At 43.9% G+C, this 24,074-nt stretch overlaps 1 protein-coding gene across 1 annotated transcript in view; it reads left to right on the plus strand.

Moving 5' to 3' along the window:
- NWD1 (NACHT and WD repeat domain containing 1) overlaps positions 1 to 24,074 on the plus strand; it is an 83,671-nt gene that overhangs the window by 50,068 nt on the left and 9,529 nt on the right. The window contains exons 13-16 of the mRNA XM_053585567.1: positions 1,826 to 2,098; positions 7,157 to 7,247; positions 14,090 to 14,244; positions 20,944 to 21,220. Coding sequence (XP_053441542.1) covers positions 1,826 to 2,098; positions 7,157 to 7,247; positions 14,090 to 14,244; positions 20,944 to 21,220 — 796 coding nt within the window. The remainder of the gene's footprint in view (positions 1 to 1,825; positions 2,099 to 7,156; positions 7,248 to 14,089; positions 14,245 to 20,943; positions 21,221 to 24,074) is intronic.

A 24,074-nucleotide genomic window follows, 5' to 3' on the forward strand; every position in this document is an offset into this window, starting at 1 on the left:
AGGAGGGGCTCCCTTACATGGGGGGGAGTGTAGACAGAGGTACGCAATCACGTGAAAGAGTGCTGTAAGAGGTTTCAAATTTCATAGTTGGCTTCCTGATAGTTCTTTCTGACCCTGAGGTTTGAATATGTTCATCTTTCTTTTTTTTTCTTTTTTTTTAGAGACAGAGTCTTACTTTGTCACCCTCGGTAGAGTGCTATGACGTCACAGCTCACAGCAACCTCCAACTCCTGGGCTTAAGCGATTCTCTTGCCTCAGCCTCCCGAACAGCTGGGACTACAGGCGCCCACCACAATGCCTGGCTATTTTTTTTTTTTTTTAATTTTAAGCATTCTATATTTTTTATTGTGATTTTCTTTATAATCATTAATGATTCAATTTACTTCCAACTTTTACTACTTTTTTAAAAAGCTATCATTTGTTTTAGTGGTTGGCAAATATTTTTAAGGGCCTTGCACACAAATATGCAGGAATGTTGATTCCTCAAAGTGAATGGTTGATAAATCTGAAGTCTAATTTTTGGTCACTCAGACCAGTGATACCCCGATCCTTCCATTTTCACTGTTGTGCGCTTAGCTCACACAGGCTGACACAAGGGTCAAGTGGAAAGCCACAGGAGAATGGAGTCGCATGTCAATGTATGCTTCTTCCTGTCCTTGGCCTCTCAAGTCCAGTTGCTATGGTTTTTTGCTTAATAATTTTTAAACAAACACATACATTTGTGTTCATGCATGTATATATGATATGCATACATATAGAAATACAATATGCAAAATTCAATTATACAAATACAATACATAAATATTTTTATTTTTTATTTTAATAAGTGTATAGAAACATAAATAGAAATTTATATGAAATCTATAAACAATATAAATACTACCTATCTTATATACATATATAAATATAACTCCATCTATCTTTTTATTTATCATCTATCCTTCCGTCTAATATTTAGCTTGTATTTTTGTTCTGTGTGGATAGTCAGTTTGACCCCACCTATTTCAACATACAGGAAACCCAAAATGCAATTTTTAATTACATTTTAATGCTTTCTGTAGACTTTTTGAATAAAATATTTACTTAATATTACTGTCATATTTATTTGTAATGAACACATTTTTTTCTTAAAGGTTACCTTTGGTATTTTAATTCTATACATAGTTTACTAAAAATAAAATGTATTAATGTTTATATCCTTTTAAACACTTTGAGGACTATACACAGCTTTTCCCTGTTCATGCTCCTTATCCTGGCTCACGTGGCATTTTAGATAAATATAACAGTTTTCTTTTTGTATTTATTTTATTACTTTTTTTAGAGACAGAGTCTCACTTTATCCTCCTCGGTAGAGTGATATGGCATCACAGCTCACAGCAACCTCCAGCTCCTGGGCCTAGGCGATTCTCCTGTCTCAGCCTCCCAAGTAGCTAGGACTACAGGTGCCTGCCACAATACCCGGCCATCTTTTAGTTTTGTTTTATTGCAGGGTCAGGTTCAAACTTGCCACCCTCGATATATGGTGCCGGCGCAATGCCTGGCTATTTTTTTGTTGCAGTTTGGCCAGGGTCGGGTTCGAACCCGCCACCCTCAGTATATGGGGCCGGCGCCCTACTCACTGAGCCACAGGCACCACCCGATGTTCATGTTTTTTAATACAGTCATTTAGTGCTATAAGTTTCCCTCCTGGCCTTTTTTATGTCTGAACTGGCAATGTTAACATAGAATACATAAATCATAAAAGAGAACAGGTCTGGCATTTGATTGAGGAAAACTTGCAGTCTGGGTCTCCTACCGAGAGGTTGCTTTCTCTTTATTCTGTTAGATCAGCGCTTGGAATCTGGAAACTGCAGAGCTGGTTTTCCGCATCCTGGGAGATGCCTCTGATCCCTGGATGTGCACGGCTGTGCTGGCTTCTCAGGCCAAACTGGTGACGGTGTCCAAAGGTGGTGTGGTCAGTCTGTGGAGCTCAGCCATGGGAGAACTGCACGGGAAGCAACATTTGTCCAGCATCAAAGAAGAAATACCTACCTGTGTGGTCACCGTCCAGAAACAAGGAAAGCTGGTCACTGGGTTTAGCAATGGCTCTGTCTCTTTGGTAAGCAACTTTTCTCACTATGATGAGAAAATTAAATCAGCTTAAAAGTGATCCAATAGGGCGGCACCTGTGGCTCAAAGGAGTAGGGCGCCCGTCCCATATGCCAGAGGTGGCGGGTTCAAACCCAGCCCCGGCCAAAAACTAAAAAAAGCAATCCAATATCTTAGAAATTGGGAGAAATTATCTTGTCTTTTTTTTTTTTTTTTTGTGGAGACAGAGTGTTACTTTATGGCCCTTGGTAGAGTGCTGTGGCCTCACACAGCTCACAGCAACCTCCAACTCCTGGGCTCAAGCGATTCTCCTGCCTCAGCCTCCTGAGTAGCTGGGACTACAGGCGCCCGCCACAACGCCCGGCAATTTTTTGGTTACAGTTTGGCCGGGGCCGGGTTTGAACCCGTCACCCTCGGTATATGGGGCCGACACCTTACCGACTGAGCCATAGGCACCTTATATCCTAGCATTTTGGGAGGTGGAGGCAAGAGGATTGCTTAAGGTTAAGAGTTCGAGACCAGCCCTGAGCAAGAGTGAGACCTGGGTCTCTGCTAAAAACAGAAAAATTAGCTGGGCATGGTGGTGCAGTCCCACCTGTAGACCCAGCTACTTGGGAGGCTGAGGCAGGAGGATCGCTTGAGCCCAGAAGCTTGAGGTTGCAGTGAGCTGGGATGATGTCATTGCTCTCTAGCCAGGGTTACAGAGCAAGACTGTCTCAAAACAAACAAATAAACAGAAAGAAAAACAAGCAAACAAACAAAACTAATAACAAAGAATCGTCCCCAAACTCCACATTTCTAGATCTCATGGCCTATGGCCTCTATGAGCTCTCAAATCACCAAACACAATAAAGGAAGATAATCCTAGGACATTTCATCCGGTCTTTCAGTTGCTTGGCTTTTACTCACCCCTGATAGTTCTTTCTGAGCCTAAGACTTGAGACCTTTCATCTTTTTAAATATAGTCATTTAGTGCTTACTGTTGTCTTCAGTAAGCCCAGAAAGGAACTTAGACTTTGGGGTCAGACTCACCTGAGTTTGAAAATCCCAGTCCTGCCTTTAACTAGTTATATTTTTTTTTTTTGCAGTTTTTTTTGACCAGGGCTGGGTTTGAACCCACCACCTCTGGTATATGGGGCCAGCGCCCTACTCCTTTGAGCCACAGGCGACACCAACTAGTTATATTCTTAGGCTAGCTCAGCCCTGTGAAGCACTCAAAGGTATCATGGCAGTGAATTGGAAATACGGTCTTCAGTAAACTCAGATTTCTGCATTTAGGACTTTTTACATGATTTACTGGTGGTGCTCCATCCACATCCCCTCAATGTTCTCCTCCATTTCTGCAGGCTGCTTACTTAAAGTGCCTGCAATTCTACACCTTGGTGGCCTTTCCTTCTGATGCTACTCTCCTCAACCCCAGCACACTTGGCCTATGTATTAATGCTCTTGGGAGTAGCTGAGCCTTTCACCAACTGCTGAGGGAGCTGGTGGACAATATTCCAACTCCTGATCCCTCAGTGGGGACAACTCTGAAGAATATTCTGCATTATTTTCCAGAGCTCCCTAGTAGGGCTGAGCTCCGGTTGTCCACACTAGTAACTGGTTTGATGAACTACATTTCTTGGCTGCCTTCTCTTCCCTGTCTCAATCCTCCACTCCCTACCAATATTTCCTGGGATCCACACCCAAATAAACTAATTGCACTCAAATACTATTTCAGTTTCTCTTGCTGGGGAAACCCAGACCAGATTCCCAGAAACATGTAGAAGTTGGAGTAGAAAGTTGCAGGAGGGACTGCAAGATATTCCCAAGCAACCCAGAAACCTTGTGGTCAGACTATAGGGAGAGAAATCCCATGATTTGGAAAGCTGATGGTTGGGCTGTCTGGATCTCATAGTGCTCAGATCCCAGTCCTGCTGAAAAAATGTCTTACTACCACTCTCAAAACATTTGACCAAAGTGGGGAAGTGGATTTACTAAAGATGCAACAGCGCCCAGATTCAACTGAAGTACAAATTAGATTGATCCAGATCCCTCTATACTAGAAGTCCAACAGAAGGAGCATGTCCTTTTATAAAGGTAAAATTTATTTATTTTAGGCTATACTGTTCTTTATAATCCCAATAGATTACAAAAAGTATTATACAAAGAAGGAAAAAAATCAAGAACAAAAATAATCAATAGAAGTAGATACATAACTAAATCTAATGTTTGAATGATCAGATAAGAAGTTTCTGATAGGCTGGGCATGGTGGCTGAGGCCTGTAATCCTAGAATTCTGGGAGGCTGAGGTGGGTAGATCACCTGAGCTCAGGAGTTTGAGACCAGCCTGAGCAAGAGAAAGACCCTGTCTCTACTAAAAATAGAAAAACTAGTGGGGTGTTGTGGCAGGCACATGTAGTCCCAGCTACTCAGGAGGCTGAGGCAAGAGGATTGTTTAAACCCAAGAGTTTGAGTTTGCTGTGAGCTATGACACAACAGCACTCTTCCCAGGGTGACTGAATGAGACTATGTCTCAAAAAACAAAGTTTCAAATATTTATGATAGGGAATTTCAAAATTTTTAGTATCAAATATACAAAGAAGGACCAAAATGGAAAAGCTAGAAATAGAAAAAAATTCAAAGTCATAAATCAAGAGTTCATTTGATGGGCTTAAAAGCAGACTAGTCAGTTCAGAGAAAGACCAGTAAACTTAAAGACAAGTTAATGGGAATTACACAAACATAAACACGAAGAGAATAAAAAACAATGAGGGGAAAAGGAACAAAGAATCTGAGAATTTCAGGACATCAAATAGTCTAAAGCACACTTAAAATGCCTGAAGGAGAGAAGAGAGAGCATGTGGCAGAAAAAATATTTGAAGAGATAATGGTTGAGAATTTTCCAAAATTTATGGAAAACATCAGCCCAAAGATATAACAGCTCATAGAGTCTCAAGGATAGAAAGAAAAAAAACATATTTAGTAAATCATAATCAAATTGGTGATTAGAAAATAATAAAAGCAATTTCAGGCGAAAAGAACCATTACATACAGTGAGTGCCAATGATATGATTTACAGCCAGCTTATCATCAGAAACAATGACAGAAAAACAATGAAATGACATTCATAACTTGAAAGAAATAACAAAGCTTGTTGACATTGACATTATCCATTGAAAATATCCTTCAAAACTGAAGGCAAAATCAAAACATTTCAGGCAAACAACAGCTGAGAAAATTTGCCTCTAACAAATCTTTAGTATAAGAAATGGTAAAGATGGGGGGCGGCACCTGTGGCTCATCAGTAAGGCGCCAGCCCCGCCGGTGGCGGGTTCAAACCCAGCCCCGGCCAAACTGCAACCAAAAAATAGCCGGGTGTTGTGGCGGCCGCCTGTAGTCCCAGCTACTTGGGAGGCTGAGGCAAGAGAATCACTTAAGCCCAGGTGTTGGAGGCTGCTGTGAGCTGTGTGAGGCCACGGCACTCTACCGAGGGCCATAAAGTGAGACTCTGTCTCTACAAAAAAAAAAAAAGAAATGGTAAAGATGGCTCAGTGCCCGTAACTCAGTGGTTAGGGCTCCAGCCACATGCACAGGGGCTGGTGGGTTCGAACTGGACCCAGGGCCTGCTAAACAACAATGACAATAATAACAACAATAACAAAGCTGGGTGTTATGACAGGCACCTATAGTCCCAGCTACTTGGGAGGGTGAGGCAAGAGAATCACTTAAGCCCAAGAGTTTGAGGTTGCTGTGAGCTGTGACACCATGGCACTCTACCGAGGGTGACATAGTGAGACTCTGTCTCAAAAAAAAAAAAAAAGGTAAAGAGTTTTTTAGATTGAAAGGAAGCTCAGACAATGAATGAAGAACATCAGAAAAGGTAACTAGAAGAGAACTTTCAGCTTGAAGTTCTCTGTGTCCTAGGGAGGCCAGAATAAAGAGGCTGAACTAGCAATTACCCAAATATTCTAGAACTATTTGGTTGTGAGAAAAGCAGTCTCTTCAAGCCAGAATTCCTAAATAGTTTCCAAACCATCACTTCTCATCCAAGCCAGCCCTTAAATGTCCAAGCCCCCAGTGAACCTCAAGATTCAGAACCACTAGACTTGTGAGCTATAAAGTGAAGGTCACACATGTGTGAACTATGAACTTGGTGTTGAAATAAAATAAACCTTAGAACAAGAGGGTGTTTTTTAATTTTATTTTAGTTTTTACATTTTAAAAAATTTTATAGTTAGAGACAAGGGCTCACTGTGTTGCTCAGGCTAAAGTGCATGGTATAATCATAGCTCACTGCAGTCTTGAAGTCCTGGGCTCAAGTGATCCTCCTGCCTCAGCCTCCTAAAACACTGGGATTACAGGTACAAGTGACTGTGCCTGGCCAGAACAAGAGTTAAGAAAAATGTAAGGAGGACTATATCCTGTATAAACAGAAATAGCATATACTTCTTATGGCCATAACTGTTCAATCTCATGTGCCAATTGCACAAGGCAACTCCAGACCAAGGCATGAACTCTGAGACCAGTGAGCTGAATGTAACCTACCTTTCATCATTGCAATTTGCTAAAATTTGGAAACTGATCAATACATAGAGTGATTCTTTTTACAAGAATGGTAGATTTACTTTATTATCTCCCAAGAATTATCTGGTTAGGGTTAGGGTTGATATTTAGATACCCGCACAACAAAGAATCATCCAAATTGATGGTTCTTTGCTGTGCGGGTGTCCTGTGGTTAGCAGCATCCCTAGCCTGTACCCACCAGATGCCAGTAGGAGTACTGGAGTATTCTCGGCCCCCGAGTGATTACAACAACAACAAGGATGTCAAAGGTAATAATAATAGCTGTTACTTGAGGAGGACTGCTAATATGCTGAGTAATAATTCTACATACTTGTCATCCTACATATCTCTGACAGGAGGTTTTGATATCATCTTTCATTTAATAGGAGGGGGAAACTGAGGCACTGAGGGGGCTAAGGAACTTACTTAAGAGTTATGGAGCTGGCAGAGCCCTGCGTCAAATCCAAGCTCCTCACCCTTAACCCTGTAAAAATGCTTGACAGGCGTCCTTGACTTTGCACAGGTTTCCTCCGAAGGAGACAGATTACTGGAGAAGCTCCCAGATGCTGTGGGGTTCCTGGTGGTCTCTGAAGATGAGTCCCTTCTTGCAGCAGGTAGCATTTGGCTCTGCTTTCAGAAGATCAAGGAAGCAAATCGGGACAGGATTGGGGGTGGGGCTTGGGGACAAAGAAGAGTCCTAGGGGAGAAGTTAGCAAACTTTTCTTGCAAAAAGGCCTCATGGTAAACGTTTTTGCAGTCCCAATGGGATGTTCTCTGCTATTATGACTCAACTCTGCCCTTGTGGCACAAAAGCCACTGTAGACACTATTTATTTATTTATTTATTCATTTGTTTGTTTGAGGCAGGGTCTTGCTCTGTTTCATAGGCAGGAGTGCAGTGGCCCAATCCTAGCTCTCTGCAACCTTGAACTCCTGGGCTCAAGCTATCCTCCCATCTCAACCTACCAAGTAGTTAGTACTATAGGCATATGTCACCATGCCCGACTAATTTTTATTTTTCTGTAGAGACAGCATCTCACTTTGTTACACAGGCTGTCCTTATAGCTGTCCCCTCCCAAAGTGCTGGGATTATAGGTAGGCACGAGCCACCCTGCCTTGTCTAGACACTATATAAAAATTGTGTGTGCCCATGTGCCAGTACAACTTTATTTACAGATACTGATGTTTAAATCCCTTATCATTTTCACTTGTCATGAAATTTAAATCTTACATTGATTTTTTGCAAGCATTTAAAAATGTAGAAACTGCTGGGTGTGGTGGCATGCACCTGTAATCCCTCTGCTTGGCAAACTGAGGCAGGAGGATTGCTTGAGCCCAAGAGTTTGAGACCAGCCTAGCAGGACCTGGTCTCAAAACTAAAATAAAAATGCAGACACTCTTCTCAGCTCACAGGCCATTAAAAAAAAAAAAAAAACAGGCAGTAGGTTGGTTTTGACCCCTGGGCTGTAGTTTGCCAACTCCTGTTCTTGGGGAATCTCCTGACCTTTCCAAGTTTCAGTTTGTTCTCTTTGAAATAGGAGTTATCCTCCCTGCCAGATGATCACAGGGATAGAGTGAAGCATGGTTCAAGGATAGGGGAGAAAAGCTCTGTGCACAGATGAGCCGGTCCACAATCCCTAGCTGTTAGGTTCTTCCATTCTAGCAGGATAGAAGGACAATTAGGTAGCCACAAGAAATTCTGATTGGTAGTATGACAAGAAAAGAATAAAGGGCTCTGCTACTTGGGAGACCAAGGTGGGAGGAGCCCTTGAGCCCAGGAGTTTGAGTCCCACAGGGGCAAAAAAAGAGACCCCATCTCAAAAAAAGGTGAGGGCTAGCGTACAGTGACTCATGCCTGTAATTCCAGGACATTGGGAGGCTGAACTGGGAGGATACCTTGAGGTCAGGACTTTGAGATAAGCCTGAGCCAGAGCAACACCCTGTCTCTACAAAATGTAGAAAAATTAGCCAGGCACGGTGGCAGGTGGCATGTACCTGTAGTACCAGCTACTCAGGAGGTGGAGGTAAGAGAATTGTTTTACCCCAGGAGCCTAGGAGTTTCAGGTTGCAGTGAGCTTTGTTGCCTGGGCAACGAAGTGAGTCTCTGTCTCTAAAGAAGCCACCAAACCCGCCCCCCCCAAGAAAAAAACAATAAAGAAGAAAAGAAAATTACCAATAGGCTATTTCACATTCTTTTGTTGCTATTGTACTAAGTTTTCAAAATAGGTTTGTATTTTATACTTATAAAATATCTTGGTTCAGACCAGACACATCAAAGCCATATGTGGCATGTGGCCGTTAGTGACCATATTGGAAAAAGCATGGTTAGTAGGTAAATCTTTATCCTCTAAGACTGACTGGTTGGAGACTGATTGATATATACCCTCTATCCTGTTCTGAAAGAATCTTTGGTGGTTGAAGTGTGTACAAAATGCAGCATTGGAGACTGGAACAAAAGAAGAAAGAAAAACGATGGTAGAGACACAAAATAGAACCAGGGTGGAGGCCAAGGGCATCAAGGACAGAAATATGTAACAGCTGGGCTTCAAGCGTGGCTCTTTCCAGCTGTCAATGAAAAGACGGAGGGAGCCTGGGGGAAGTTTCCACAGTTTGGGGAACCAACCTGCTGCTTAGGAAATATACCCTGACCCTGACTTAGCTAAGATCAGGCAAGAATCTCATTTAAGCGTCATAAATAAAATTGCAGTTTGAGGGTCTCCAAGACCACCTTCAGCTTCCATGATTTGCTAAGACTCACAGAACTAAGCAAAAGCAAACACTGCCATACAGTTACAGTTTACAGCAGCAACAAGATACGAATGAAAATCAGCAAAAGCTGGGCGCAGTGGCTCATGCCTGAAATCCCAGCACTTTCAGAGGTTGAGGTGGGAGGACTGCTTGAGACCAACCTGGGCAATACAGCAAGACCCTATTTCTAATTTTTTTTTTTTTTTAACTAGCTAGGCATGGTGGAGGCACATGTCTGTAGTTCAGCTACTCAGAAGGCTAAAGTGGAAAAATACTTGAGTACAATAATTTGAGGTTGCAGTGAGCTATTGTAGTGTTGCAGCACTACATTCCAGGTTGAGTGACAGTGTGAGACATTGTCTCAAAAAAATTTTAAATAAATAAAAATAAGATCAACAAAGGGAAGGGGTGCATAGAACAGAGGCCAGGAGACCCTAAATGTGAGCTTCTAGTTCTCTCTCAAAGTGGAGTCATGTGTGATATAGATCAAACCCCACCCAAATAGGGTGGACCCGCCTAAAAGAATCAAGCCCCTCCCCTCCCCCACTGGACATCCCACCTAAGAAAGGTGAATGGGTCAACCCTCCACCCTACCCCACTGGATGCCAAACCTGGGAATGGTAAATGGGCCAACCCCTACCCTTCCAACAGATGTCCAACCCAGGAAAGGGAATGTCCCCACCCCCACCTTCCTGACGTTTAAAATCCCCCTCCATCTTGACCCATGGGCTGACTTCCTTCTCACACTCAGCCCACCCTCACCAGGGTGGAATAAAGGCCGTGTGTGCCCTGGATTCTGTTTTCCTTCATCTCGCGTCTTTTTTTTTTTTTTTTGTAGAGACAGAGTCTCACTTTATGGCCCTCGGTAGAGTGCCGTGGCATCACACAGCTCACAGCAACCTCCAACTCCCGGGCTTAAGCGATTCTCTTGCCTCAGCCTCCCGAGTATCTGGGACTACAGGCACCTGCCACAACGCCTCATCTCGCATCTTATTATAATCTTTTATTTTTGGTCTTTGACCTCTCAGTGTGGACAGCTCCTAATTCTCCCAGCAACGATGTGTGACAACATGCATGGTATACTGCCAAGCAGAGAAGCTCCCTTGAGCCTTGGTGTCCAGGTTTTTGCCGGGAGTTGGTCACATACACATGGCTGACTATCCTGACTCCTGGGCAGCCAGGGAGAGCTTCCCTTAGTCTACAGCCCCTCCAGAGGCAACTGCGCATGTCTCAAAGCTTTACCATAAATCATGTTGTGACTATCTGGTGTATCCAAAGCTCCCAGTAAACCACTCTTCTCAGGCACGTATTCTAAGTGCTGAGAGGTTGCTCTCAGGAGCAGGTGAAAGCCTAGCCTTTCGTGTGCAAAGTGTGGACAAGCCAGGCCTGCTGAGAATCCTTTTCTGCACAACGTCATGCAATTTCCTTGTATAGTAGTTATTTTGATGCATATGATCAGGCAATTTCCCATAACATCCTTCCATGGGAGCATTACATCCAAGCACAATTCAACAAAAACAATTCTGCAGAGGGTATGGAGAGGCAATGAGATGGGCTCTCACCCTCACTTCCCACTGACCTGACTTGGTCCAGGGATTGTCAGGAGGCTAAAATGAGATGATATATGTGAGGCACATAGCATAGCAACTCACCCACAAGCTCTCACCCCATTTGAGAGTTACTGTTATAATAGTAGCTAATACTTGGTTGGTTAAAATGCGTCAAAACTGTCTTAAGTGATTTGCAGGTATTAACGCTTTTACTTCTCAACAATAGCCCTGGAAGGCAGGCACTTTCATTATTCCCATTGACAGATGCAGAAACTAAAGCACAGAGAAGTTAAGTAATGTGTCTGAGGTCACACAGCTATGAGTGAAGGGGCTGGGATTCGACCCCAAAGTCTGGCTTGACTCCATGCTCTCAAATACAATGCTGCCCTGTAGCAGAACATCTGTTTATTTGCCAATATAATTTTGTTTCTGAATATCTGGCAGAATTGATGGTGTACCTATCTTATAGCAAATATTAATAGTTCCTATGAAAGGGCAGGGTGCCCACTTGAATGAGAACCATAGCACACTCAGCACCCAAGTTGTCAGTACCAAAGGAAGTAGACATCTCCACTGGTGACCCCTAGTGTCTCAGAGACAAAACTCTCTCTCCCCTTTTATTTTGTTTGGAGATAGAGTCTTGCTTTGCCACCCATAAGGTTCGGTGGCATGATCATAGCTCACTGCAGCCTCAAACTCCTGGGCTCAAGTGATCCTCCTGCCTCAGCCTCCCAAGTAGCTGGGACTACAGAAACAGATGCTCACCACCACATCCAGCTTTCTTTCTTTTTTTTTTTTTTGTAGAGACAGAGTCTCACTTTATTGCCCTTGGTAGAGTGCTGTGCCATCACAGCTCACAGCAACCTCCAGCTCCTGGGCCTAGGTGATTCTTTTGCATCAGCCTCCCCAGTAGCTGGGACCACAGGAACCCGCCACAACGCCCAGCTATTTTTTGTTGCAGTTTGGCCGGGGCCGGGTTTGAACCCACCACCCTCGGTATATGGGGTCGGCGCCCTACTCACTGAGCCACAGGTGCCACCCTCTTTCTTTTTTTTTTTTGAGACAGCGCCTCAAGCTGTCACCATGGGTAGAGTGCTGTGACATCACAGCTCACAGCAACCTCCAACTCCTGGGCTCAAGCAATTCTCCTGTCTCCGCTTCCCAAGTAGCTGGGATTACAGGCACCTGCCACAATGCCTAGCTACTTTTGGGCTGCAGCCATCATTGTTGTTTGGTGGGCACCAGCTGGATTTGAACCCGCCAGCTCAGGTGTATGTGGCTAGCACCTTAGCCACTTGAGCCACAGGCGCCAAGCCGCTTCCTTTTTTTTTTAAAAGAGGATTGCTCAGGCTAGTCCAAACTCCTAACCTCAAATGATCTTCCTGCCTTGGCCTCCCAGTGTGCTGGGATTACAGGGGTGAGCCACCATTTCCGCCCATTTGTCTCCTTTATGGGGCTTCAGTGACCCTGCGTAAATCTGTCCTTTGTACACCTCCCTACCCTGGTAGGACAGAACATCACTCAGATTGTCTTTGGAATGCAAGTGAGTAAGTCCCCTTGGTTAGGTTTGCCAGATAAAATACAAGACTTCAGCGAAATTTGAATTTCAAATAGACAACAAAGTAAGTTTTTAAGATAAACATATATCCCATGCAATTATTATTATTGAGACAGAGTCTCATTCCATCACCCTGGATAAATTAGTGCCACGGTGTCATAGCTCACAGCAACCTCAAACTCTTTGGCTCAGGTGATTCTCTTGCCTCAGTCTCTCAAGTACCTGGGACTACAGGCACCTGCCACAATGCCTGGCTATTTTTAGATACAGGGTCTTGCTCTTGCTCAGTCTGGACTCAGAACTCCTGAGCTCAAGCAATCCACCCGTCTCGGCCTCCCAGAGTACTAGGATTATAGGTAGGAGCCACGGCTCCAGGGCCCATGCAATTATTTTGGATATACTTATGTGAGTTAAAAAAAAAAAATCAAACTTCATTGTCTATCTGAAATTCAAATTTAACTGGGTGTCTTGATTTTTATTCATTTGTTTGTTGCATCAGGCCATGCTTTCTCACCCTCCATTCCTCCATCTCCTCCTCCTTTGCTCCTTGCCAGCCACACCAGCCTCTCTGCAGCTCCTCAGATATGCTCTTTCCTACCTACTGGCTGCCTCTTGCTGGCCCCATCTTTCCAGTGGCTGCCACCTCAGCTTAAATGTTCTGGAGCTGCCATCATAAGCCACCACATAAATTAAGAGGCTTAAAACAACAGGGATTGATTCTCTCCCAATCCTGATGTCAGAAGTCTGAAATCAGGAGGTTAGCAGGGCTCGCTTCCTCCAGAGGCTCCAGGCAGGGTCCTTCTTTACGTCTCCCAGCTTCTGCCAGCATTCCTGGACTCGTGGAGCCATTGTCCCAGGCTCTGTCTTCACACTGCTGTGTCTGTATGCTATTTTCTCTCAAGGCACCCAGCTCTCTGCCTTCTTTGCCCGTATCACAAGTTGTAACCATTTAATTTTTGTCCCTCCCTCCTCTTCGTCCCTTCCCTCCCCCAACTCCTTCCTTCCATTGTATTTACTGAAGGCCTTTGTGCTCAGCTGTGTGCTGGCTTGTGAAATACCATGATGAGCCCAAATAGCCCCTGCCCTCCAGAAACATAGTCTCGTGATAATGAATAATCATATAGGCTGGGTGAAGTGGGTCATGCCTATAATCCTAGTACTCTGGAAGGCTGAGGCAGGTAGATTATTTGAGCTCAGGAGTTTGACACCAGCCTGAGCAAGAGAGAGACCCCATCTCTACTTAAAAAAAAAAAAAAAGTAGCCAGGAGTTGTGGCGCCTGTAATCCCAGCTACTCTGGAGGCTGAGGCAAGAGGATTGCTTAAGCCTAAGAGTTTGAGGTTGCTGTGAGCTATGCTACCACAGCACTCTACCCAGGGCGACACAGTGAGATTCTGTCTCAAAAAAATAATAAATAAATAATCTTACTAGTTTCCTTTAAATGATTGCTTACTGTGATCATCCCCACCTCTGCGCCTCAATTATCAACTAGGTGGGTCAACTGGCACATAGCACGTGCTCCCAAACCTCTCTGTTGATTGAACACATTACCTTCCATCTCCTTCAGCCACAGGAGGAGTAATCCCAGTCCTTCCCATTTCAGGTTTTGGAAGATCTGTGAGGATATTCTTGGCTGACTCTCAGGGCTTTCACCGATTCATGGCCTCCGATCTGGAACACGAGGACACAGTGGAGACGGCTGTTTTCGGTCCTAGGAACAACCTGATCGTCACTGGGTCCCGTGATGCACTCATTCAGGTAAGGGGAAATCCAGGAGCCCTCATCCTCACCTCCGCCTCTTGAATAGAAAACGTGATTCTTTAAGCCTTTCTTTTTTTTTGGTTGCAAAATATAGAAACCCACAAAAAATGAGTGCAGACCAAATAGGACAGTTCATCAGGAGGTTACAGGGATGCCTCCTATACCAGTGGCAGGCCTGGGTGGGAATTATTAAACTGTTCAAAGAAGGAGGCAGTGTTCGCAACTGAGCCCAAAACACTGGGCAGATTTGGGCCTTCAGAGGGCAGCAGGGTTGTGGGGTAGGAAAATTCTCCATAAATTCAAAACTGTCAAAGCTAGTGAACACATGGTAACATTTCAGTCTTAGGAGTTTGTTAAGTTCTTCTTCTTTTTTTTTCCTCCTTCTTATGTGCCACTTTTTCAGCTTTTTAAGTAATTTAAAAGGTTCAGCGCCTGTAGCTCAGTGGTTAGGGCACTGGCCATATACACCCGAGTGGTGGGTTCGAACCCTGCCCAGGCCTACAAACACCAATGACAACTACAACAAACTACAATTGCAGCGAAAAAATAGCTGGGAGTTGTGGCAGGCTCCTGTAGTCCCAGCTACTTGGGGAGGCTGAGGCAAGACAATCACTTAAGCCCAAGAGTTGGGAGTTGCTGTGAGCTGTGATGGCACAGCACTCTACCAAGGGTGACGTAGTGAGACTCTGTCTCAAAAAAAAAAAAAAAAAATACCGAGGGTGTCGGGTTCAAACCTGGCCCTGGCCAAATTGCAGCAAAAAGATAGCTGAGCTTTGTGGCAAGCGCCTGTAGTCCCAGCTACTTGGGAGGCTGAGGCAAGAGAATCACCTAAGCCCAAGAGCTGGAGGTTGCTGTGGTAGAGGATGCTACGGCACTCTACCAAGGGTGACATGGTGAGACTCTGTCTCTAAAAAAAAAAAAAGAAATTGAAAAATAAAAATTTCATGCATTTATGATGAACAGCATAATGTTTTGAAATTCGTGTACATTGTGGAATAGCTCAACCCATATAATTAACATATACATTACTGCATATAACTTAACATTTGTGTGTGTGATGGGAACACAAAATCTACTCCAAGCAATTTTCAAGTGCGCTATACATTGTTCTTAACAACAGTCACTGTGTTGTACAACAGATTTCTTGAATTTATTCTTCTTATCTAACTGAAATTTTGTACCCTTTAACCAGCATCTTCCCAACTCTCTGCTTGCCCCAGCCCCTGGTAACCATCATTTTACTCTCTGCTTCTATGAATTTAACTTTTTTAGATTCCATATATAGGTGAGATCATGTGGTATTTGTCCTTCTGTGTCAAGCTTATTCCACTTAACATAATATCCTCCAGGTTAATCTGCATTGTCTCAAGTGGCAGGATTTCCTTCTTTTATGAAAGCCAAGTAGCATTCTGTTGTGTATATATGCCACATTTTCTTTTTCTTCTTCTTTTTTTTTGTTTGGGATTCCTTGAGGGAACAAAGAATTAGGTTACACTGATTGCATTTGTTAGGTAAAGTCCCTCTTATAATTGTGTCCTGCCCCCAAGAGGTGAGCCATACACCATGACCCCCCAACTCACTCTGTCCTCCCCTCCCCCTCCCTCATTCCCCTACCCCCCCACTATGTATTAGCTCATCTACTGGCTTCATATTAGAATCGAGTATATTGGATTCTTGCTTCTCCATTCTTGTGACACTTTACTAGGAAGAATGTGTTCCACCTCCATCCAGGTTAATACGAAAGATGTAAGATGTGAGATGTCTCCATCTTTTTTAAAAGCTGAATAGTATTCCATGGTGTACATATACCACAGCTTGTTAATCCATTTCTGGGTTGCTGGGCATTTAGATTATTTCTACATTTTGGTGATTGTAAATTGAGCTGTGATAAACAGTCTAGTGTAAATATCATTATGATAAAAGGATTTTTTTTTCTTCTGGGTAGATGCCCAGTAATGGGATTGCAGGATCAAACGGAAGGTCTAGTTTGAGTTCTCTGAGGAGTCTCCATACTTCCTTCCAAAAAGGTTGTATTAGTTTACCATCCCACCAGCAGTATAAAAGTGTTCCCTTCTTTCCACATCCATGCCAGCATCTGCAGCTTTGACATTTTGTGATGTGGCCATTCTCACTGGGGTAGGTGGTTAAATGTAGGTGGTTTTGATCTGCATTTCTCTGATGATTAGGGGCAATGAGCATTTTTTCAGATGTTTGTTAGTCATTCATGTGTCTTCTTTAGAGAAGGTTCTGTTCATCTCGCTTGCCCATTGATATAAGGGATTGTTGGCTTTTTTCATGTGGATTAATTTGAGTTCTCTATAGAGTCTAGTTATCAAGTTTTTGTCTGATTCATAAAATGCAAATATCTCTTCCCATTATGAAGGCTGTCTGTTTGCTTTGGTTGTTATCTCCTTCACTATACAGAAGCTTTTCAGTTTAATTAAGTCCCCCCCCCCATTTGTTTATTTTTGTTGTTGCAATTGCCATGGAAGTCTTCTTCATGAAATCTTTCCCCACACCAATATCTTCAAGTGTTTTCCCCACACTTTCTGTGAGGATTTTTGTTTCATGCCTTATATTTAGACCTTTTATCCATCTTGAATCAATTTTTCTAAGTAGTAAAAGGTGCAGGTCCAGGCTCAGTCTTTTACATGTGGATATCCAGTTCTCCCAGCACTATTTATTGAATAGGGTTTTCTTTTCCCCAGTGTATGCTTTTGTCTAGTTTATCAAAGATCAGTGGCTGTAAGATGTTATTTTCATCTCATGGTCTTCTACTCAGTTCCAAATGTCTATGGCTCTATTTTTTTGTGCCAATACCATGCTGTTTTGATCACTATGGTCTTGTAGTATAGTCTAAAATCTGGTAGGATGATGCCCCTGGCTTTGTTTTTAATTATAAGAATTGCCTTGGCTACACAGGCTTTTTTTTCTGGTTCCATACAAAATAAAAAATTACTTTTTCCAAATCTTGAAAGTATGATGTTGGTATTTTAATGGGGATTACATTGAATCTATAGATTGCTTTGAGAAGTATAGACATTTTAACAATGTTGATTCTTCCCAGTCATGAGCATGGTATGTTCTTTCATTTGTTAATATCTTCTGCTGTTTCTTTTCTTTGGGTTTCATAATTTTCTTTTTCTTTTTTCTTTTTTTTTTGAGACAGAGTCTCACTATGTTGCCCTTGGTAGAGTGTCATGGCGTCACAGCTCACAGCAACCTCAAACGCCTGGGCTTAAGCCATTCCCTTGCCTCAGCCTCCCAAGTAGCTGGGACTACAGGTGCCTGCCACATGCCTGGCTATTTTTTGGTTGTAGTTATCATTGTTGTTTAGCAGGCCCGGGTCTGGCTTGAATCTGCCAGCTTCGGTGTATGTGGTCAGTACCCTACTCACTGAGCTACGGGCACCAAGCCTCGTAATTTTCTTAATAGAGGTCCTTCACCTCTTTTGTTAGGTATATTCCTAGATATTTCTTTTTTTTTTTTTTTTTTAAGCTACTGTGAAGGAAATTGTGTCCTTGATTAGCTTCTCAGCTTAGCTGTTATTGGCATATACAAAGGCTACTAATTTGTGGACATTGATTTTATATCCTGAGACATTACTGTATTTTTTGATCACTTCCAAGAGTCTGTTTTTTTTTTTAGAGACAGAGTCTCAACTTTGTTCCTCTCGGTAGAGTGATATGGCATCACAGCTCACAGCAACCTCCAGCTCTTAGGCTTAGGTGATTCTCTTGCCTCAGCCTCCCGAGTAGCTGGAACTACAGGTGCCTGCCACAACACCTGGCTATTTTTTTGTTGTTGTTGTTGCAGTTTGGCTGGGGCTGGGTTTGAACCCACCACCCTTGGTATATGGGGCCGGTGCCCTACTCGCTGAGCCACAGGCGCCGCCCACTTCCAGGAGTCTTGTGGTTGAGTCTTTAGGGTTCTCTAAATATAAGATCATATCATCAGCAAAGAAGGAGAGTTAGACCTCCTCTGCTCCCATTTGGATGCCCTTTCCTTCTTTTGCCTGATTGTACTGACTAGAACTTCCAGCATGATGTTGAATATATACCACATTTTCTTTATCCATTCATTCATTGATGGGCACTTAGGTCGATCTCAGTTACTGTGAAAAATGCCAAAATAGGGTGGCACCTGTGGCTCAGTCGGTAAGGCGCCGGCCCCATATACCGAGGGTGGCGGGTTCAAACCCAGCTCCGGCCAAACTGCAACCAAAAAATAGCCGGGCATTGTGGCAGGCCCCTGTAGTCCCAGCTACTCGGGAGGCTGAGGCAAGAGAATCGCTTAAGCCCAGGAGTTGGAGGTTGCTGTTGTGTGAGGACACGGCACTCTACAAGGGGCCTACAAAAAAAAAAAAAAATGCCAAAATAAACATAGGAGTGCAGATATATCTTTGAGATATTGGGTGGTGCCTGTGGCTCAGAGGAGTAGGACGCTAGCCCCATATGCCAGAGGTGGTGGGTTCAAACCCAGCCCCCGCCAGAAACTGCAAAAAAAAAATAAAGTAAGAGATATTGATTTCATTTCTTTTAGATATATACCTAGTAGTGGGATTGCTGAGTCATATGGTAGTTCTATTTTTAATTTTCCATATGGCTGTACTAATTTGTATTCCCACAGTGTATGAATGTTCCCTATTCTCCAAATGCTTGCCACCACTTGTTACCTTTTGTGTTTTGGATGACAGCTATTCTGACAAGTATGAAGTGATATAGCACCATGGTTTTCATTTGCAATTCCCTGATGATTAGTGATATTGGACATTTTTTCATATACCTATTGGCCATTTATATGTCATCTTTTGAGAAATGTCTGTTCAGGTCCTTTTCCCATTTTCTTCCACAGGCTGGAGTGCAGTTGATGGGATCAGAGCTCACTAGAGCCCGAAACTCCTGGGCTCAAGCCATCCTCCTTACTTAGTCTCTCTAGTATCTGGGACTACAGGTGCCAGCCACCACAACCTGCTAAGTTTTATTTTATTTATTTAAATTTTTTTTTGGTCTCACTTTGTTGCCCAGGCTGGTCTTGACTTCTGGTCTCAAGTGATGCTCTGACCTCAGCCTCCCAAAGTGCTGGAAGTGCAGGCATGAGTCACTGCACCTGGCTCTGGAACAATTTTAGATTTAAAGACGAGTTACAAAGACAGGTGTCCTCAAACTGCGGCCTGCGGGCCACATGAAGCAGTGTGAATTGTATTTGTTCCCGTTTTGTTTTTTACTTCAAAATAAGATAAGTGCAGTGTGCATAGGAATTTGTTCATAGTTTTTTTTTTAAACTATAGTCTGGCCCTCCAACGGTCTGAGGGACAGTGAATTGGCCCCCTGTTTAAAAAGTTTTGAGGACACCTGTGCGAAGAGAACACAGAAAGTATCCATATATACTTCCTCGGCTTACCCTCAATTTTTTTTTTTTTTCTTGTAGAGACAGAGTCTCACTTTATCGCTTTCGGTAGAGTGCCGTGGCCTCACACAGCTCACAGCAACCTCCAACTCCTGGGCTGAAGCGATTCTCTTGCCTCAGCTTCCCGAGTAGCTGGGACTACAGGCGCCCGCCACAACGCCTGGCTATTTTTTGGTTTGCAGTTCAGCCGGGGCCGGGTTTGAACCCGCCACCCTTGGTATATGGGGCCGGCGCCTTACCAACTGAGCCACAGGCGCTGCCCGGCTTCCCTCAATTTTAACATCCTATATTACCTTGATACATTTATCAAAACCAGGAAACTGACTCTGTTTAGGTTTCACCAGTTTTCCCACAAATGTCCTTTTTCAATTCTAGGATCTAATACAGGATCCCTCATTGCACTGTGTATCTTTTTTTTTTGAGACAGAGTCTCACTTTGTCACACTCGGTAGAGTGCCATGGCATCATAGCTCAATAGCAACCTCAAACTCTTGAGGACAAGCGATTCTCTTTCCTCAGCCTCCCAGGTAGCTGGGAATACAGGTACTCACCACAATGCCTGGCTATTTTTAGAGATGGGGTCTCCCTCTGGCTCAGGCTGGTCTCAAACCTGTGAGCTCAGGCATTCCATCTACCTTGACCTCTGAGTGTTAGGATTATAGGCATGAGCCACCACGCCCAGCCCTTTGTGTATTTACCATATCAAATACGTTGATATTTACCATACCAAAAATGAAAAAGGAGTAAGTCCAAAAATATGTATCCATTAATTCATTAACATGCCATTCACAATTTAATAATATACTTTTATAGAAAAAAACTGCTAAATTTCCTAAAACCAAAAGAAAAATTCATGTGAAGAGTGGCATTTTTCACCTTTTTGCAAATCTCTTTCACGTTTGGCTCAGAAGACAGATTCTCACATTTAGATTCTATACTTTCATACTTGGTGAGGTAGCACATTTATGTAGCTTCTGAAAAGTCTACATGACAGGAAGAGAGCAAAAAAAATAAGCAAACAAATCTAAGAATTATTATGAAAACAGTTTTGAGCTTGCAGACCCACGAAGAGGGTCTAGGGGTATCTTCCAGAGGTTCCCTAGGACATACTTTGGGAATTGCCCTGGTAGCTGATCAGTGAGGCATGAAGGACTTTAAAGGGGCTGAGGAGATGTGAAGTCCCTTGAAACAAAGCCTAAAAATTCACCTTAAGTGGATGAATGGGCTTTCCAAGCTACAGGTGTGTAAGAAAGACATCAGATCTGTCCTCCTGTTCTCTATTCTCAGGTGTGGAGTCTTTCAGAACAGGGAACCCTGCTGCACATCCTGGAAGGCGTCGGGGCCCCTGTGAACCTGCTGGCTCGGGGTGGGACTTTGGTGGCATCAGCCTCTTGGCAGTCTTCATCTTTCAAAGTCTGGGATCTTGCCTATGCTCAGAAGCCCCATGACTCTGTCCCCTTTCTGGACCGCACTGGCCTCACTGCAGTGTCTCACAATGGAAGCTATGTCTACTTCCCCAAAATCGGAGACAAAAGCAAAGTCACCATTTGGGACTTAGCAGAAGGTTTGTAAGATATATGTATAGTCGTGTGTGTGTGTGTGTGTGTGTGTGTGTAAGAATTGAAGCCCTCTGTCTTAGTCACTTCGGGGTGCTATAACAAATTATCATAGATTGGGTGGCTTAAGCAACAAAAATTTATTGCTCAGGGTTCTGGAGGCTGGGAAGTTCAAGATCAAGGTGCTGGCAGTAATCTGCTGTCTAGTGAGAGCCCATTTCCTTGTTCATAGGTGGCCACCTTCATATTATATCTGCAGAAAGAAGGGGGGGGGGCTTTTGTGTCTCTTAACAAGGGCATTGATCCCATTCATGAAGGCCCACCCTCATGGCCTAATCATCTCCCAAAGTCCCTCTTATGGTTTGAATGTTTGTCCCCCAAACATCATGTTGAAATTTGATCCCCCTGGGTGGCGCCTGTGGCTCAGTGAGTAGGGCACAGGCCCCATATACCGAGGGTGGCGGGTTCAAACCCAGCCCCGGCTGAACTGCAACCAAAAAAAAATAGCCGGGCGTTGTGGCGGGTGCCTGTAATCCCAGCTGCTCGGGAGGCTGAGGCAGGAGAATCGCGGAAGCCCAAGAGCTAGAGGTTGCTGTGAGTCCTGTGACATCATGGCACTCTACCGAAAGCGGTAAAGTGTGACTCTGTCTCTACAAAAAAAAAAGAAAAAGAAAAAGAAATTTGATCCCCAATGTCGGATGTGAGTCATGGAGGGAAAATCCCTCAGAAATAGACTAATACCCTCCCTGGGTAGGGGGTGGGGGATAAGTGAGTTCTAGCTCTATTAGTTCCCTTAAGACCTAGTTGTTAAAAAGAGCCTGGCACCTCCTCCATCTCTCTTACCTTCCTTCTCTTTTCTTTCTTCTTCTCTTACCATGTGATCTTTGCCCACACCAGGGCCTCTTCACCTTCTGCCTGAGTGGAAGCGTTCTGAGATCTTTGCGATGCTGGCACTTGCATAACCATGAGGCAAATAAACAACCTTTCTTTGTAAATTACCCAGCTCAGCTATTCTTATATAGCAACACAAATGGACTAAGAAAGACCTCACTCCTAATATTATCCCATTGGGGGTGAGGATTTCAACATAGAAATTTGCTGAGGACATTCAATCCATAACACTTCCCTAACTTCATGTAGGTTGAAAGTACCTAAGTGAAAATAGGACTTGATTTTACACATTTTTCCCCTAGAATGTAATTGGTAATCTGGTTGTCAATCCTGTTTTAGTTCATGTTCCCTAGAAGTTGGGCTTGTGATGAGGATATTTGCATAAGGGATAAATGGAGGGGTGCTGCCAGGAGAGCCCCAAGAGGAAGTGAGGGAAAGAGGAGGGAGGAGGAGGGAGGACATAGCAAGGATGTAGGCTCAGCTGATCCCGTGGAAGCACAGAGGAATGTCACCATTGCCTTAGTCCATTGGGACTGCTGTAAGGCAACACCGTAGACTGGCTTATGATGAACTGAAATTCATTCCTCACAGTTGTGGAGGATAGGAAGTCCAAATCAAGGCACAGATAAGTTTGCTATCTGGTGAGGGCCCTCTTCTTTGTCCGTAGATGGCCATCTCTTGCTTTGTTCTCACATGGCAGAAGGTGGCAAAGGAGCTCCCTGGGCACCCTCTTTTTTTTTTTTTTGAGACAGAGTTTCACTCCCTCCCTCTCCGTAGAGTGCTATGACATTACAGCTCACAGCAAGCTCCAGCCTTCGGCTTAGGTGATTCTCTTGCCTCAGCCTTCCAGTAGCTGGGACTACAGGCGCCCACCACAATGCCTGGCTATTTTTTGTTGCAGTTTGACCAGGGCCGGGTTTGAACCCGCCACCCTCCTTATATGAGGTCAGCACCCTACTCACTGAGCCACAGGCACCGCCTCTGGGCACCCTTTTTTATTGAGAACAGGGTCTCACTCTGTTGCCCAGACTAGAGTGCAGTGGCACAATCATAGCTCACTGTGACCTCAAACTCCTGGGCTCAAGTGATCTTCCTGCCTCAGCTGCTGGAATAGCTGGGACTACAGAAGTGCACCAGCATGCCTGGATAATTTTTGTAGGATTTTTTGGTAGAGGGGTCTCACAATTACCCAGGCTGGTCTCAAATTCCTGGGCTCAGTTAATCTTTCCTTACAGCCTTACCTTGGCTGTAAGGAAAATTATACGCTGACCTTGAGCATAGGCTCCCTTTCTGCTTGAGAGACCTAAAGAGTCATGAGAATGGCATGTGAGTTGCATACACACAGGAGGACAGAAAACTGACCTCCAAGAGAGAATATGTGAGGTGTGGCAATAGCAGGCCTAATTGTTATGGTAAAGATTCTCTGGATTCCAAAGGTTTCTTGACACTGGAGGCAAAGGTTGTGCTCAAGGTCTACAGTTCTGCAAAAACAAAGGTGGAGACATCCTATCTGATCTTCTCCAGTCCTCCCTATCAGTGCTGATGATAAGCAGCTTTTATCTACTTCCTGTTTTATGATAATAAATACAGACCCAAGGTTTGCTTGAGAGAACTCCTTCCTGGGAGCTCCTCAGTCTCCAGCACAGACTCTGTGTCAAGCCTCTTCATTCCTTGCACCAAAAACCCTTCACTTGGACTCCCAAAGTGCTGTGATCACAGGCATGAGCCACCGTGCCTGACATATTTGAGTGCCAACCCACTAGCCTAGGCTCTGAGGGGTTGGCAGTGTGCAAGTCAGACGAGGCTCCTATTCTTAAGGCCCTTATTTGCTAACTGGGGAGCAGAGGAGGACAGAAAGCAATGGAGAGTGGTGGGAAATGAGGTGAGAGTCTGCAAACCACAGCTTGAGCACCAAATCCAAAAGCATGCAGCTTTACATACATGCATTATCTGAGTCTGCCTGCCGGGCTA

The sequence above is a fragment of the Nycticebus coucang genome, chromosome 3 (assembly GCF_027406575.1).
Source record: "Nycticebus coucang isolate mNycCou1 chromosome 3, mNycCou1.pri, whole genome shotgun sequence".
NCBI classification, from domain to species: domain Eukaryota; kingdom Metazoa; phylum Chordata; class Mammalia; order Primates; family Lorisidae; genus Nycticebus; species Nycticebus coucang.